At 39.8% G+C, this 16,782-nt stretch overlaps 2 protein-coding genes across 5 annotated transcripts in view; one reads left to right on the top strand and one right to left on the bottom strand.

Annotated features, from left to right (window-relative positions):
• The first annotated feature begins 2,214 nt into the window (after positions 1-2,214).
• TUBB1 (tubulin beta 1 class VI) overlaps positions 2,215-16,782 on the top strand; it is a 917,325-nt gene continuing 902,757 nt past the window's right edge. The window contains exons 1-4 of one of the 4 annotated variants that reach the window (XM_083360915.1): positions 2,215-2,365; positions 4,798-4,906; positions 6,944-7,054; positions 7,691-11,895. In XM_083360915.1, the coding sequence (XP_083217041.1) occupies positions 2,309-2,365; positions 4,798-4,906; positions 6,944-7,054; positions 7,691-8,766 (1,353 nt within the window). In that variant the 5' untranslated portion in view covers positions 2,215-2,308 and the 3' untranslated portion in view covers positions 8,767-11,895. Of the gene's footprint in view, positions 2,366-2,942; positions 4,907-6,943; positions 7,055-7,690; positions 11,896-16,782 lie in introns of those variants that run through there. The other 3 variants (XM_083360914.1, XR_014492272.1, XM_083360913.1) reach the window with 3 other exon arrangements.
• On the bottom strand, positions 13,289-16,335 carry ATP5F1E (ATP synthase F1 subunit epsilon). Its single transcript, XM_083361041.1, has 3 exons — positions 16,201-16,335; positions 14,824-14,952; positions 13,289-13,496 (listed from the first exon to the last, which is right to left on the bottom strand). The coding sequence occupies exons 1-2, from the start codon at positions 16,230-16,232 to the stop codon at positions 14,829-14,831; spliced, it is 156 nt and encodes a 51-aa protein (XP_083217167.1). The 5' UTR covers positions 16,233-16,335; the 3' UTR covers positions 13,289-13,496; positions 14,824-14,828.

Below are 16,782 nucleotides of genomic sequence, written 5' to 3'. Positions count from 1 at the left end.
CATTGTCCTACTCTGATAACTTCTTTGAAGTTTTGCATCTACTTTATCATGGAATTTTCAGTTTGTTCCATCTCCATCATCTTTTTCAGCCTAAGAAATTTGGATGCAGCCTGCAACATTTATTTCTTAAATTCCTTGCACTGCCATCTTGAGTTCTCACATTTGCATCCCCCACAGATAGCTGAGCTGATTTTATCCATTTTCAATAAAATAGCCAATAGGTGAAATATAGTAAGGGCGGATAGAAGCTTACACATGTGTCTCCCATTTGGTCTTCGAAAAATGCCTGCTGTGATACTTTAGAGTTGGTTGCAAAAAAAGAAGAGTTTTTACATTTTAACAATCCTCTAAAAAAAAAGTGGGATGGCTTGCACTCCGCTTATTCTAGAGTAGACTATGCGCTCTGCTTTTCAAGGCAAGGGCTTTTATATTATTATTATCTTTCTGACTTACCATCCTCTGGGCCCTAGTCTAGTGACCTTGGCACATAACTTCTATATTTGTCCTATCAGAATTTGTCCGGAGTTCCGGTGCACAATTAAAAATAATTTGTGAAATCCTTCCTCTAATGAAGCTGTAGCCTAAACAAATAAGGTCCTGTTCTGCAGCCGGGGAAGGATAACACATTTGCAGCATCACTGCAGCCTCTGGCCAACACTGCTGGGAAGCCTGGTGCTCTTAGATAAACAGACCTCTCCTATCAAAAGGGAACGTGCTTGCTATGGCTTCTAGAACAGAATGCTTTTGTTTTCAGAACAACGTGGTCTCAGCAAAGACACAGAGTGTTATGGGGTCCAGGAAAAAGGAGACAGAAATAAGCTATGTGGGGAGGATGGGGGAATATGTGGCAAAAAAAACTAATTTTCTTCCTGGAAAAGGATTACTTCAGGCTTAGCTACAATCAAGATGGCAGCCGCTTGGGGAATGGGCAAGCTGTCCTTTCATGGCAGATATTTTGTGAGAACATCCAAAATTTCAAAGAGTTCCACTGTTCCTCCAATAAATTTTGCCTCTACTCGATGCATATCCAAGAACAGAAGAAGAGAAAACTACAAGGATTCTCCAAATCTATAAATCAATATGTTTGCCTATAAATCATTCTATAGCCAAAATGGGAAGAACTACCTTTGCCTTCTCCTAGCCAGTGGACTTAGAAAAGAGGAAGAAGCTATAATTATGGCTTAAGGATTTCCTCCAAATAGTCAATCTGTAGGAAACAGTAAACCCAGGCTAGAGAACATCCAGGAGTTAACCACACCATAATTTCACAAAAAGAGCAAAATCAAAATACTATATATGTTTCAGAGGTCAAAAAGACAATACAAATGTTCATTGCAGGGTTCAAGACACCTTGACAAAAAGGCATGCAAAATAAAGAGCTGGTTTCCAACATTGGGTCACTCCTGGATGGATCGTTTTATAGAAGCCTGATTTTCCAACACAACCAGCATGAATATGAATAAATTGGATTGGAAGGCAACTTAAGGACTGATCCCTAATACTACTCCAAAGAGGTTTTTCTTCCAGTCTCACTTTCTGCACCCCATAGTTGTTTGACTTTCTATCTGGCAATGATTCTCAATGTTTCAGAGGTTGTTTCAAAGAAAACAGCAAGAATCTGGAATTTCGCAATCCAGATTATTGACTCATGCTTGCTTGCTTTTTGGTGATCCCAGATCAATAAATCTGTTGCTTCCAAGGCTCCTTAGGCTTCTTCGTCTCTTCTGAAGAAGAGTCTTTAATGATGGCTGTAACAATCTCTGTGTCTGATATGACTGGCCACACTAACAAAATGTTGGATTTGATGGTGTTGTGCTTTGATAATTACCAATAAAAGATGGGGAGCACACACCATGCAGTATAGGTGGTCAGGCATTATTATTTCACCTCAGCGAGCTGGGATGAAAGAGAAAGACCTGATCTTCTACTAGCATCCCAAGTTGCCCATTTGGAAATGTGAGTAGCTGTTGCAAGACACAATAAGATTGCATAGCTTGGGCTGGATGGGCCGAGTCTTTGTGCATACGATTACATGGATAAGAGGTGCATTCATTAAAGGGATACCGAATTATTGGAATGTTTGCCTTCTTTGGGACTTTCTTATGAAGGTCATATCAGAAGAGCTCTTGTAGTCAGCAGTGGGAGGTGCCAGATCTTCCCATGTTGATGCTGTTGCTTGCATTTACTCTAGAAGTCACATTTGGCAGATGATAAGAGTAGCTGTAGCTGGCACTGCAGGGGTTGAGTGACTCTTTTGGAGAGAGTATCTGGAAAAGAGGAATCCATCTTCCTTGCTAGATCTAGCAAGATGCGTGAAATTGTGCACATCCAGATTGGCCAGTGTGGGAATCAGATTGGTGCAAAGGTAGGACATTGCTTTCATTATGCTGCTAAAAGATAATGAGCTATAAGTTCACACCAACAAATGTGATAGACGTTTGGATGAAGATGCTATTACAGGCTACTGCTAAGCTTGTAAGCCGCCCTGAGTCTTCGGAGAAGGGCGGGATATAAATGGAATTAAAAATTAAAAAAAAATTGATAAGTTAATAACCAGGTTGTTAAGTGAATCAGGCTTCTCAATTGACCTTGCGTGTCAAAAGGTTGCAAAAGCTAATCCAATGACTTTGGGACACAGCAATGGTCATAAGCATGAACCAGTTGCCAAGCATCTGAATTTTGATCACACGATCATGGGGGTGCTACAAAGGTTGTGAAAAACGCTCATAAGTCACTTTTTTCAGATCCGTTGTAACTTTGAATGGTCACTAAATGAACTTTTAAGTTGAATACTACCTGTATTCTTAGTGATGATGGAAACAGCTGCCTATAAGAACTCAGCAAAACTTCTGGAAATAAAATGTCTCCTAAATTACAAGGACTCAGAAGGGGAATGAATCTTCATGCTTTCCCTTGGCTAAATTTCCTAATGACTCTGGAAGAATATAGTCTGATTCAGCATGACACTTTTGTACACATCCCAGTTTTGAATTGTAGACTATTTGTAACTATCAAAATATTCTTTTTACTGCAGACTAAAGACAAGAGTTTTTTTTAGAAAGCTTGTAATTCCGAAACGAGGGCATTCTTGCATTTACACCCTCATAGTCCCAGATAAGGCTCAGCAGGGCTGAATGTCAAAGTGGACACGAAGATAGAGGTTGTGGGGTAAGAATCCAATGCCACACGTTGCCTTCCATTGCAAGTCAAAGTTGGACTGGTAAAAAGTCTGCCTATTGCTGTCTCTCTGCTTTTGATTCTTACAAGTCTGGGTTGAAATGAACTGGTGAAGATATAGGAATAAATCATAATTAACGAATAGCGTAAAATGCAATTCAAAGATTGTGAAAGTTATCTTAAAACTTGAGTTTAGCAGCAGGGAGGAAAATTAAACAAGGTGGTAAAATGTGCTAGCAACAGCTTTGGGAATACTTTCCAACCCTTAGTCGTGAGCAGAGAAAACCTCTCTCCTTTTGTCACTGTAAATAAAGACAGAAGATTATATCTGTGTGTTTAGGTGAATTTCTGCTCTTCCATCATGTTGCAGTTGTGTTTGTCTACATGGGTGCACAGGGTCGGCTGCACATGCTCTGCTCTAAGTCACATGACCAGAAAAGAGGTATTTTTCTTGAGTGTTTTCCTCTGCAGCCTTCAGCCAAATCTGGCCCATTTTAAAACTGGACCTTTCTTTTGCCAAATTAGGCCTTATTCTGTCCCACACTGGCAGTTCTGGATGCCATGGAATCTACTTTCTTTCCTTTCCTGGTTTTACTAACATGTGACCTGAGAAAAGTTCCTCAAGATTGCAGGAGAAGGAATTGACTGTTTCAGTGCAAGCAAGATGGTGTTGACTCTTAGTAACCACATTGAGGGAATAGGTAGGGGGGAAAGAGAGAAAGAAGACTGGGGAGAGAAACCAGGATGAATGAAAACCTAACAATACATGAAGAACTGCTGGAAGACATATTAAATGTTCACAACTACCCAAAGCAATCCAAATTCACCTGACAGCGCAAGGGAAGGTTGTTCTTGTCAGAATCCATTTATATCATATTCATAAATGTATGTTTAAAACATTATTCCATGGATTCTGCCATCTCCCGAAGAGAAGAGAATGGAAGTGTATTGAACCGGTATTAGGCATTTCAAAGGAAAGGAGAAGCCTTTTGAACTGGGGAAACAAAAGGGAGGGCTAGTATCTGGCTTGTGTCACGGAAGAGAGCAATAAACATGAAAGGTCCTAAGTTCCTTCTTCCCACGAGAGGGATGATACGAGATAAAGGATGGGGGACTGACCAAATGGGGCTAAGGGGGGGTTAAACCGGGAACTCTATATAAGGGTTTAGTTCGTGGAATAATATTAAGTCCTGTCTCATTTCCTACAACCAAGCATGTCATAGTAAAGATTCTTTTTGGAATAGATTTGACTCCAAGAATTTTGTCTTCCTAAGACGTGGTTTGGGGTGGGTCCTGACAGTTCTACTAACTTGTGGCAAGTAACCAATTTTCAGTTTCAGAGTTACAGGCAGAGGGAGCTGCTGTTTCCTGATCTGACAGGACTATTTTTATCTGATTTGTTTATCACCTTGATTTCCTACTAGGGAGGTGGAGGGGGGGGAAGGAAAATTCATGCATTAAGTCAAGGAAAAAAGAGAGCTCCTTCAAATTCCATGCGTGCTGCCCCATGCAAGAATGCCAGTGATCCAAGCCTTTGACGACTTTACTAGGCCAATAAATACAGAAATAAATAACCAGGTGGAATGCTTGTATTGTCTGAGTCTGTTTGTCCTCTTTCAGTTCTGGGAAGTCATCAGCGATGAGCATGGGATTGACATCACAGGAAATTATCACGGTGACTCACCGTTGCAACAGGAAAGAATTAATGTGTACTTCAATGAAGCGTACTGTAAGTAACTGAGCAAAACAAATTTGCTTGCACAGGCAACTACAGAGGTTAAAAATCGAACATGTTTTTCATTTACGTATTACTATCAATGCCAGAGATTCAAGAGTGCCTTAACAGTATTACTATAACACAATAGTAAAATGCTTTGTCATCTTTCACTGCCATGAAATCCACTTCTTTTAAGAACTGTCAAATGAGACTTTCCCTGCGTAGAAACTGCTTTGTGTATTAGAACTGCAGCATCAAAAATTCTTAGTTTGCACTCAACCTGGGGTTGGCAAACTGCAGGCTATGTGCCATATCTGGTTCACTGGCCAGAGAGTTCTGGAAGTTGAAGTCCACACATTTTAAAGTTGCCAAGTTTGAGAAAAACACTGCTGTAGAGATACATTTGCAACCCAGGCAAGAATGACCATCCTGTTATCATTTATTAATTGCTTTCAATGTTTGAGGGGCAGGAGAGGGGGGGTCAACCTATTCTTCCAACTACCAGAGGGCAGGACAAGAAGCAATGGGTGGAAGCTTATTAAAGAGAAATCCAATTAAGGAGAAAGTTTTCATCGGCGAGAACAGTTAATCAATGGAATGTGAGGACAGTTAACCAGTGGAACAGCTTGCCTTCCGACATTGTAGGTGCTCCATCACTGGAGGTTTTTAAGAAGAAACTGGACAGCCATTTGTCTGGAATGATATTGGGCCTCCTGCTGAAGCAGAAGACCTCCAAGGTCCCTTCCAACTTTATTACCTTTCAGTGAAGCCATGAAACCCCCGGTGTTTCTCAACCTTGGCAACTTTAAGAAAGTGTGAACTTCAACTCAGTCCACACTTCTTAAGATTAGTAAGTCGAGAAACAGTACTCTAGGATTACAGTATTTGATCATTCACAGCTGAATATATTATCTCAAGAGAAAGATGAATAATTTTGGAGTTCAAATTCTTTCCTGTACAGAGGAGACGATACGGTTGCAAAGTCTGCAGCATTTTAAAATCATCAGTCTCATTGAAGATAGTTGATATTGCCTTCCAGAACAGATTTCTGTGACCAAATTGTGTGGATGTGATGATGTCCTTAATGTAATAAAAGCCCTATGTGTATTTCACCAACTTAACATAAATTTCTCAGGCGTTCATAGCTTTCAATATATTGCCATCTAACGGACATAGAGGAAATTGCATAAACATTTGATACTACAGATAGTCCTTGACTCATGACCGCAGTGAGCCCAAAATTTCTGTTGCTAAGTGAGACATTTGTTAAGTGAACTTTGCCCCATTTTGCAACCATTCTTGACATACTTGTTAAGTGAATCACTACAGTTGTAAGTTAGTAACATGGTTGTTAAGTGAATCACGTGGCCTCAGGGACACTGCAACCGTCATAAATATGTGTCAGTTGCCAAGCATCTGAATTTTGATGATGTGACCACAAGGATGCTGCAATGGTTGTGTGAAAAACAGTCATACGTCACTTTTTTCAGTGTCGTCGTAACTTTGGTCATTAAATGAACTGTTGTAAATTGAGCATTACCTGCACTCTTGCCTACTGCCAGGCCCTTTCCCACATATTTTGGCTTTCTTTTTATGTTCCACTTTTTATTTGTTTACTGATAACAGAGTTTTCCAAAGCCTATTTCTAATTAGTAGGGGATTGTCCAACATGACATCCCTGCCCATTCTTGGCTCTCTTTAGAAAAGTCATCAGATGCTGTGTTGGGGGGGTCAACTGGCTAACCCCATTTTGAACTGATTGTCTCTGGCTGACAATCATCCTGAAGTCCCCATAGATTCTGAGAAGCATCCAATACAAATCAATCCATGCTCTAGTAATGTCAACGTCATATTGACTTCTAAGCCCAAACTGCTTACCTTCCAGTTTAAAGACAATACCAATCCTACTATGTTTGCGTAGCATGGTTTGGGTGACTTAAGTGTTTAAATACTTTTGGAGTGTTTTAAAAGAGTTCTGTAGGCTTAGGAAATGTTCAGGTGAGGCCTACAAGTGATTATGTATCATATCTCTGATCCATTGTGCTGCAGCTCATAAGTATGTTCCTCGTGCTGTCCTGGTAGACTTGGAACCTGGAACAATGGACAGTGTGCGGTCCAGCAAAATAGGTCCACTCTTTCGGCCTGATAACTTCATTCATGGTATGTATATGACATTACTTAACAAATTGATACTCATAGAAGCAACATAGCTGACATTCATCCCTTTGAGTCACTAACAGCCTAATTTTTATGAGGGGAAACTTAATTCACCTTTCAGTGAAGCCATGAAACTCCTAGTGTTTCTCAACCTTGGAAACTTTAAGAAACTGTGAACTTCAACTCAGTCCACACTTCTTAAGATTAATAAGTCGAGAAACAGTACTCTAGGATTACAGCATTTGATAATTCACAGCTGAATATATTATCTCAGGAGAAAGATGAATAATTTTGGAGTTCAAATTCTTTCCTGTACAGAGGAGACAATACTGTTGCAAAGTCTGCAGCATTTTAAAATCATCAGTCTCATTGAAGATAGTTGATATTGCCTTCCAGAACAGATTTCTGTGACCAAATTGTGTGGATGTGATGATTTCCTTAATGTAATAAAAGCCCTATGTGTATTTCACCAACTTAACATAAATTTCTCAGGCGTTCATAGCTTTCAATATATTGCCATCTAAGCCTTGTTTTAGAGATAAGCTTTTTGCATTTGAGTAGAATAATTAAGTTTTCAAATGAACTGCTAATTATTTAGTTGACATTTAGCCAGATCTCTTTATAACTATATATTTACAGGAAATTCAGGTGCTGGTAACAATTGGGCAAAGGGTCATTATACCGAAGGGGCCGAATTGATTGAAAACGTAATGGACATTGTGAGGAATGAATCTGAAGGATGCGATTGCCTCCAGGGCTTTCAGCTCGTCCATTCTCTCGGAGGTGGGACAGGCTCTGGAATGGGCACCCTTCTGATTAACAAGATCAAAGAAGAATATCCTGATAGGATCATGAACACTTTCAGTGTGGTGCCCTCACCCAAAGTTTCAGACACTGTTGTTGAACCGTACAATGCCATCTTATCCATGCACCAGCTGATAGAAAATACAGATGAAACTTTCTGCATTGACAATGAAGCTCTGTATGACATCTGCTTTAGAACACTGAAGCTCCCCACACCAAGCTATGGAGATCTCAACCATTTGGTGTCCCTCACCATGAGTGGCGTCACTACCTCACTTCGCTTTCCTGGCCAACTCAATGCAGATTTGAGAAAGCTGGCCGTCAACATGGTGCCTTTTCCCAGACTTCACTTCTTTATGCCAGGATTTGCTCCACTAACAGCTCGGGGCAGTCAACAATACCGAGCTGTGTCAGTCCCAGAACTTACACAACAGATGTTCGATGCTCGGAATATGATGGCAGCTTGTGACCCACGTCACGGGCGGTATTTGACCGTGGCCTGCATCTTCAGAGGCCAAATGTCTACGAGGGAAGTGGATGAGGAGCTATTGGCCGTGCAGACTAAAAATAGCAGTCACTTTGTGGAATGGATACCCAACAACGTTAAAGTGGCTGTTTGTGACATTCCTCCTCGTGGTCTAAAAATGTCGGCCACCTTCATAGGCAACAACACGGCCATTCAGGAGATCTTCAGTCGCATCTCTGATCAATTCTCAGCAATGTTCAGAAGAAAAGCATTTCTCCACTGGTACACTGGTGAAGGGATGGATGAAATGGAATTTTCTGAGGCAGAAGGCAACACCAATGACTTGGTTTCTGAATACCAGCAGTACCAGGATGCGAAAGCTGATGTAGAAGAATATGAGGAAGTGGAGGAGGAAGTCAGGGAAGAAGAAAAGGAAACAGCTTAAATGGAAAAGCAATGACTGACCTTTGGTCTTTAAAAATAACAAAACTTTATTAATATAATATGGCAAATTATTACCAATGAAAGTGGCCGGACTCACTCCCAAAAAGGGACTTTTATTAAATCAAATGCAGGAACAACAATTAAGCCAAGATGTATCGAACTCTTTCTTTTGTTCTTAAAATGCATTGCAGAACTAACCCAACGTCTTAGCGTTTTGATCTAAGAACTTCACCTTGGCCAGTAAATATTTCCTCTTAATCAGTGCCTTAACTGTAGTGCTTCAAACAAAGAAGCAAAAGATAAGTTAAATTAAGAGGTCAGAGAATGTAATTGTTCAACTTGTAGATTTTGCTGTAGAACATGTCTAGAACATGTCTTAACCTTGGCAACTTTAAGATATGTGGACTTCAACTCCCAGAATTCCCCAACCAGCGCACATATCTTAAAGTTGCCAAGGTAGAGCTACACTGACTTAGAACCTTGTCACTTGAATATACCAGCCAGCTTATATAGGTTATTATGGAGAAGGACCACTACTATTCCCATTTGCGTTTCACTCTTCCTAGTATATTTAAGCTTTTGCAGATTTACGATGAGCAGCCTAATGAATATAAACTCTTAACTTAAGCTGTTAACAAGAGATTAAAATTACCCCTTAAATCATTTAGCTGACCTACATTTTATGTGGACCTTTGAACCTACTAATTGGACAGACGTTCTTTTCACTGGATCAGCTCTCTCACATAAGGCAAGAGAATAAGAATGATGCTGCAGGATGAAATCAAATGGTCCAAAGTTCCACCAGCTAAACATTCTGGAAAGGATTTAACAGCCCTTACCATTATCTAAGAACATGTCAATTGCCTTTGAACACAGAGATTTTATTTAACCATGATAGTTAAAAGCTATTGATAGATCTTATTAATTTACCCACTCAGGGAGTCTTAAAATGATGGGTTATTTTTGTTTTGAATCAATTAATGTAACATATCAGCTCAGTGGTTAAGAAACTGGGCTTGTTGGTTGGAAAGCTGAGCTCCACATGATGGGGTGAGCTTCCATCCTTGCCGCAGCTCCTGTCAACTTAGCAGTTCAAAAGCAGGCAAATGCAAGTAGACAAATAGGTACCCCTTCGGTGACATCATGCTGGCCACGACTTGCAGTGGCTCAATAGCCTTGAAACGGCGAGGAGTACCACTTCCTATAGTCAGCAACGACTAGCAGAGGAAAAATCCTCCTTTACATGTTCTTTTTTTATGTAACGCATTTAGTGATTAAAGTTACAGCATTGAAAAAAGTGACTTATGACTGGTTCTCATGTTTATGACTGTCAGTGTTCCTGCAGTCATGTGATCAAAATTTGGCAATCAGCATGTGCTTATGATGCTTGCTGCATCTCAGGGTCACATGATCATTTGTGACCTTCTCAGTTGGCTTCCAACAAGCAAAATTAATGGAGGACACTGGATTTGCATAGACACTGCAATTCACTTATCGGCCATGGTGATTTGCTTAATAAGGGTAGCAAAAAGATTGTACAATTGCGCATAACTCGCTTACCACCTTATTTAGCAATGGAAGTTCCAGTGCCAGTTGTGATTATAAATGCAGGCCATCTGTTTCTATTATGTGAATACCTCTTGTTTGTCTATTGAATGTACTGGCAGTTATGTTCATTGTATAATCCTCCAAATATCAACATGGAAATAAGATGACTATCTAACACTACCAATGTCATTGCTAAGAGGTTCAGCAGGGAGAGCAGGGCTAGAGTCGACACTTTAAATTGCCTATTTTATCCTAACTCGCTTGCAAAATTCATTCAGCCAATTTTGCTTTGAGAATCCCATCATAGTTAAAAAGATTAAATACAGTCATTTAGGGGGAAAAATACTACTTAATGTGTCAGATCGTATTCTATGTACAGTACGCATGTGTATATATGGAATTATGTTTAATATTGGTATATATGTATATACACACACATACACGTGTTTGTGTACATGCATGTGTAAGCACTGAATTTTCAGTGGTTTGAGCAAAAGTCCTGAAATGATAATATGTACATATTTTCCTTATAAAAACGTGGTAGCATTACTTACAAGATTATTAGCTATAGGATTTATATATAGAACTGGTACCAGGCTACAAAATGTATACTTCCACCTTAAGCATGAAAGCTGGCTGGGTGACTTTGCTAGTCACTCTATCTTAGCCTAATCCACTTCACAGGGTTGTTGTTGTGGGGAAAACAGGAAGGAGGAGGAGTATCTGGTGTGTTCACCACCTTGAGTTACTTATAAAAATAATGAAACATGATAAAAGAAATCAAAACAAAATGTCACTTATAGGACAGAAAATGTATTATATAATAACTTTATTGGCCTTTAAGCTGCTACAGGACTCTACAAGTTTCTCTACCAAAGACTTTTCAAGGGTACTTTCTTGTAATTGCTTGTAGAAATAAATCTGCATTTCTCAACTTGACGTTAGATGTTCTAAAAGACATGCTGGCAGCAGATGTTGGAGATTAACACATCTCAAAGGAACCAAGTCTTGACCTAGAGCAAGGGTGTCAAACTCCCCGCATCACATGACGTGTTGTGATGTATTGTGACTTTTTTCCTCTTGCCGGAGCTGGGGTGGGTGTGGTTTCCGTGTGATGCATCCGGCCTATAGGCTGGCAGTTTGACGCCCCTGATCTATAGGGTCAAGAAATTATAGAAACAGAGAACTGGAGAATGGATCATAGAGGTCATCTGGTTTAGGGGTTTTTCCAGTGTAGCATCCAATGATTACTTTAAACAGTAGCATTCTATAAATTGTACCAACCCACCAGACAATTCAGAGGCTGCCAGCTACAGTACTAATATACATTTTTTTAATCTTGCACTTTTGCTTATACAGTGTGTTGTGCAGATTTCTGTTGAATGTTTATACAAAATATGATTGAGAATCTCCATAGACATACAAAATATTTTTTCCTATAGTATGAAACTGATTTTGCTAGCATAAAAATGAAGAAATACTTCTCTTAGCTGCCATTTATTTTACTCACATCGTTTTGATTTTATTTAAGCTACTACTGCAAGTATTATGCAAAATCTAATAAAAATGAGATTAAACAAAATTTGTATTCCTTTCTATGAATTAAAACATGTCTTGCAATTTACAATGTTAGTTTGTACAAATTAAACTTTTCCACTATTCCTCAAAGGTCTCTGAAAAGGTTATCACTACAGAGGTGCAAATGTTTCCATTTCCCCCTCTTTTTAAAGTCCTCAACCAATCTGTAAAAGATAGTGAAACATCACCTTAATGACTGGCAGTGTTACTTTCTTCAAATGCTCCTTATGTGGTTGTGGTTGAACTGTTCAATTTTTGTTTCATCACTCCAAACCATTTTTCCCCAAAACATTTCAGATTTATCAACATTTTCTTTTGCATAATTTAGTTGCAGAATTTGGGGAGGAAACCAGACAAAAGTTTTCTCCCATACAGATCACTGCTGGTGATCCTTGGTGGAACTAACCTACTAAATTTATAAACTACATTCAAGTAAGAACCGTGCATTCAAATTTAGAGGAAAAAGTCATTTTAACTTTTTGCCATGTAGCAGTTGTGGCAACTTCTCTTCTCTTGGGAATTCACTGAAACATACAATTTGACTGCAGTGGAACATTTATGGTGGCTATTTTTTTAAAAGAAATCCTATGCAGAAAACTTCAATGCTAAAAGATTTAAAACTAGCTTCCTATAGTATTTTTATTACATTTTTATGCCACTCATCTCATTGATACAGTGACTCTGTGAAGGATTATGAACTCATTGAAACACAGCTTTGGAAGTTAACTGTTCTTTTAATACAGAAAAACTACTTGTTGTCATAAGTTAGAAATGGTTTTTATCCTAAATGCAGTTTTCTTGGCGATCACCACATTATTGCAAAGCTCAGCAGCAAACAGAATATGGAAAAAAACCAGGATGTGATAAATACTAATAATACTCAGCTAATGTTAAACCATTTTAAACCTCATTTCTTACACCACAATCAATTTTAACACTGTCACTTTCCTACTAAAAGTTCACGGAATTAGGAAGCATTTAGGATTGCAATATGTTCATATCCACCCATCAAAAAGCATCATTTAGACCTTACTACACTGTAAGTTTAAAATATTCAAAATGTCAAACTGGCAATATTTTTTTTATAAAGACCTCATTGCATACTGTTTTGTTTTAAAGCATCAGTATTAGTTTGAGGCTAAAGTACAGCTTTTCAAATGTTAAAAGCTACCTAAGTAAGTGTGATTGCACACCTTTGTCTACATACCTGGTAATGTCCCTCAATAGAATTTAATTTCCAGCAAGCATGATATCATTGAATTTATCTTTCAACTAATGTTTCCTGTTTATTTCCAATACTATTTGTCTACCACAAAGGTCTCAAACATCTTCTGTAACCAGTGACCTTGTTACATTAAAAACAGGCATTAAATTGAAAAAACCTTTTAAATAAGTTACTGTCCAATAAAATCTAGTCTGCTTAATTCCTTGAAGATTTATTTTATTATTGCTTGATAAAACATAATCGCTAAAATCATTTGTATTAAGTTTCATTTATTGGCATGGTTCATTTATATACATATACATTGATGGTTTCACAAAATGGGAAGTGGCTATCCATAGACATACCAATGAGTTGTCATTTTTCCTTTTAGAGAATGGGTTCTGTAAAGAGAAGTAAATATACAGTAAGAATGTGAATTAAAATGGACAGCTTGAGAACTAATATCAAAGTACCAGTTCTTGTATTTTTTAAGTATTATCCAATTAAATTATTTCACTGTGTCAATGAGCTGATATGCAAAAGGTTAGAACCTAAAAATGCTGAAACTGTTTCTACATCTCTGAAACACGGACACCATTCTGCACCTTTGTTGTATTTGCTGTAGCAATTTTCAACACAGAAAAAGTAAGTCACTTTTAAATGCCCGTTGTTTCCAGCACTGGGAAACAACTGCTGTAGGGACAGACCTATAATGAAGCCGAATAAGGAAAAGTAGGATGAGGAATTGTGGCAAGCTGTTGGGATAAGGCAGAATTGCATGCCGCTTCTCTCTATTTTAGCATGCTAGCTATTTTCAGTGCTGGAATTTCCACTTCAGTTGACTTTTGTATACAGTACAAGAGAAGCATAATCCTGGCCATTGTCCGAGATGGCAATATCCATTGGAATATTTTTATTTATTTATTTATTTATTTTTATTTTAATCCCATTTATATCCCGCCCTTCTCCGAAGACTCAGGGCGGCTTACAATCTAAGCACAAATCAACGTGCTTAGCAATAGTCTAACAGCAGAATCAGTAAAACAGTTTCTGCACATCCAGTTCTGTTTCTTACAACCATATCCACTCAGTACTCTCTCGCATCCATCTATTGCATTTAGAAACCACCCATCTCACTCAGAGAAACACTGAGTGGTATACAAATAAAATGTTAAAAACATAAAAAACTAAACATAAAATTTAAAAGTGAGACAAGAATGGTTAGTTTACCATTAAAAATTAAGTAATAGGTGGGAGGACGGCCTTCAGAACATTGGCCAGCCCCACAGCTATATGCCTCTTTGCAAGCACCAAGCAAGATAGCAGAGCCAGGCCTTTAAATATTTTCAAAAGGCTGGGAAAGTGGGAATCAAGTCTCACCTCCGTGGGGAATGGGGGTGGGAGAGTGGGAAGAATGTTCCAAAGGGCAGGGGCAACAGCAGAGAAGGCTCTTTTGCCTGCCTGGGTGGGATGGGCTGATGTAATGGTGCAAAGACAGCTTTCTAGGTAATTATAGGCAATCCTAAACTATTACACCAATCCAGTTCTTGCTGGAACTTTGAACAAAGTCTCTTGATTCAGCAAAAACTGATTAGTAATAACCAATTAAATCCCAATTTTAAGGCTGCATAGACAATCTGCATTACATAAGACAAGATGCAGTTTAATGCTGTAAAAATTATATATAGATCTGAGCGAAACAGAAATCTCTAGAACTTCTTTGCTTACTTGTATCATTCCTTTTTGGGTTTTATAGTTTTTACATTGCTTCCAGCCGTTTTCTCTGCCTCCGTTTTAAACTGAGGTTTCAGGGCTGCTCTTACTGCTTTTGCACAGATCTGAGAGTAGCGAATATAGCTGAAAGAAAAATAAATATGGATCAAAAGAGTAACAATCTCCTTGAGTCAACAACTGTGGAAAATTAGAAAAGCACCCTGGAAAAGAGGAGGAGGAAGCCATTATAAAAGGCCAGGACTTCTAATAAAATGGAAAGCTGGGCTATAGTGGCCCAGGCATTTATTCAGAGTCATGAAAAGTAGCCATCGACAAACTCTATATAAGATAAGATAATCTTTATCATCATTTTTTTTTACTGTGGGCACAACAGCACACATCAAAAATGAAATTTAGTTGCCCGCTCTCAAAGTGAAACACATACATGACACACACCTAAAACATACTATAAACAACATATGTATAGGCCCACCCCCTAAAAGGTAAAGGTTCCCCCGCACATGCGTGCTAGTCGTTTCCGACTCTAGGGGCCGGTGCTCATCTCCGTTTCAAAGCCGAAGAGCCAGCGCTTGTCCAAGGACGTCTCCGTGGTCATGTGGCCAGCATGACTAGACGCCAAAGGCGCACGGAACACTGTTACCTTCCCACCGTAGTGGTCCCTATTTTTCTACTTGCATTTTTACGTGCCTTCGAACTGCTAGGTTGGCAGAAGCTGGGATGAGTCACAGGCGCTCACTCTGTTACGCGGCACTCGGGATTCGACCCGCCAAACTGCCGACCTTCCAATCGACAAGCTCAGCGTCCTAACCCACTGAGCCACCGCGTCCCCTCACCCCCAACATAGACATAACAATAAAATATTAAATGTTCACCCGCTAAATAAAATCTCTAAATGTTAACCCGCTAAAGCCCTCTAAACTGGCGTCCTTCAGCACATCTTCAGGGGTTACTGGTTACCCTCACAAGTCTCTACAGGTGATCATGGCTTATTGTCCATCTTTCGTATCCTTGACAACAGATATCTCCGTTTGGGAGTGAGGTTTTATGGCTTTTTCCCTTTTCTTTTCCTGTATTAAAAGGATTTAACTTGCAAGGGAAGCTTTATTACAGGGGTCTTCAAACTTGGCCCTTTTATGACTTGTGGACTTCAACTCCCAGAATTCCTCAGCCAGCCAAGCTGGCTGAGGAATTCTGGGAGTTGAAGTCCACAAGTCATAAAAGGGCCAAGTTTGAAGACCCCTGCTTTATTACCACTTCCCATCTAAGGCATCCGAACATCAGCAGATTGGCGGCTTCACAAGACCAACCTGCCGGGAAGATATTCCGGGAGGGGTGCGAAGGTCGGACTGCCCCCTTCAGCCGCCCACTTACCTGAGGCCAGCTTGCCTCCAAAAAGCCACCATGACGGCTACTTGCTGGAAGTCGTCGCCCGCCGCAAGGTCGCCCAGTCGAACAGGGGTAGACCGGTTTGCCGCAATGTAACCCGGAAACGGAAACTAAGTCGACCAATCAAAACTCACGTCCCATCGATGCCCCGCTCGACTAAGTGCTTATTTCCCATCCATCTCGTTCTATAGGGAGGAGATTAAAGCTATCCGAGTTAACCAATCGGAGCTCAGGCTTCTACGGATCGGCTATTTTCATTGGTTGCGTGGTTCGATGAGCGTGAAATCTATCCTCTGTCTGGAGCAGGGGTAGGCAACCTCGGCTCTTTTATGACTCATGGACTTCAACTCCCAGAATTCCTGAGCCAGCATAGCTGGCTCAGGAATTCTGGGAGTTGAAGTCCATGAGTCATAAAAGAGCCGAGGTTGCCTACCCCTGGTCTGGAGGAATCGCAGACTGTCACCCACGTGGGTCTACACCACCCTCTTACTTTGGGGATCGAAGCGCCGCAGAATTTTGGAAATTTTGACTCGTTGGTGGGTTCCGTTTCTTATTGCTGCGATTGCA

Source organism: Vipera ursinii (assembly GCF_947247035.1).
Source record: "Vipera ursinii genome assembly, chromosome: 3".
Lineage (NCBI taxonomy): Eukaryota > Metazoa > Chordata > Lepidosauria > Squamata > Viperidae > Vipera > Vipera ursinii.
The sequence above is the reverse complement of the archived record's forward strand: the minus strand, read 5'-3'. Positions and strand labels throughout refer to the sequence as shown.

Coding starts and splice junctions, on each gene's coding strand:
- ATP5F1E (XM_083361041.1), bottom strand. CDS start 16,232: ATGGTGGCTTTTTGGAGGCAAGCTGGCCTCAG. Junction 14,953..16,200: donor TGGAGGCAAGCTGGCCTCAG/GTAAGTGGGCGG, acceptor TTTTTCTTTCAG/CTATATTCGCTACTCTCAGA.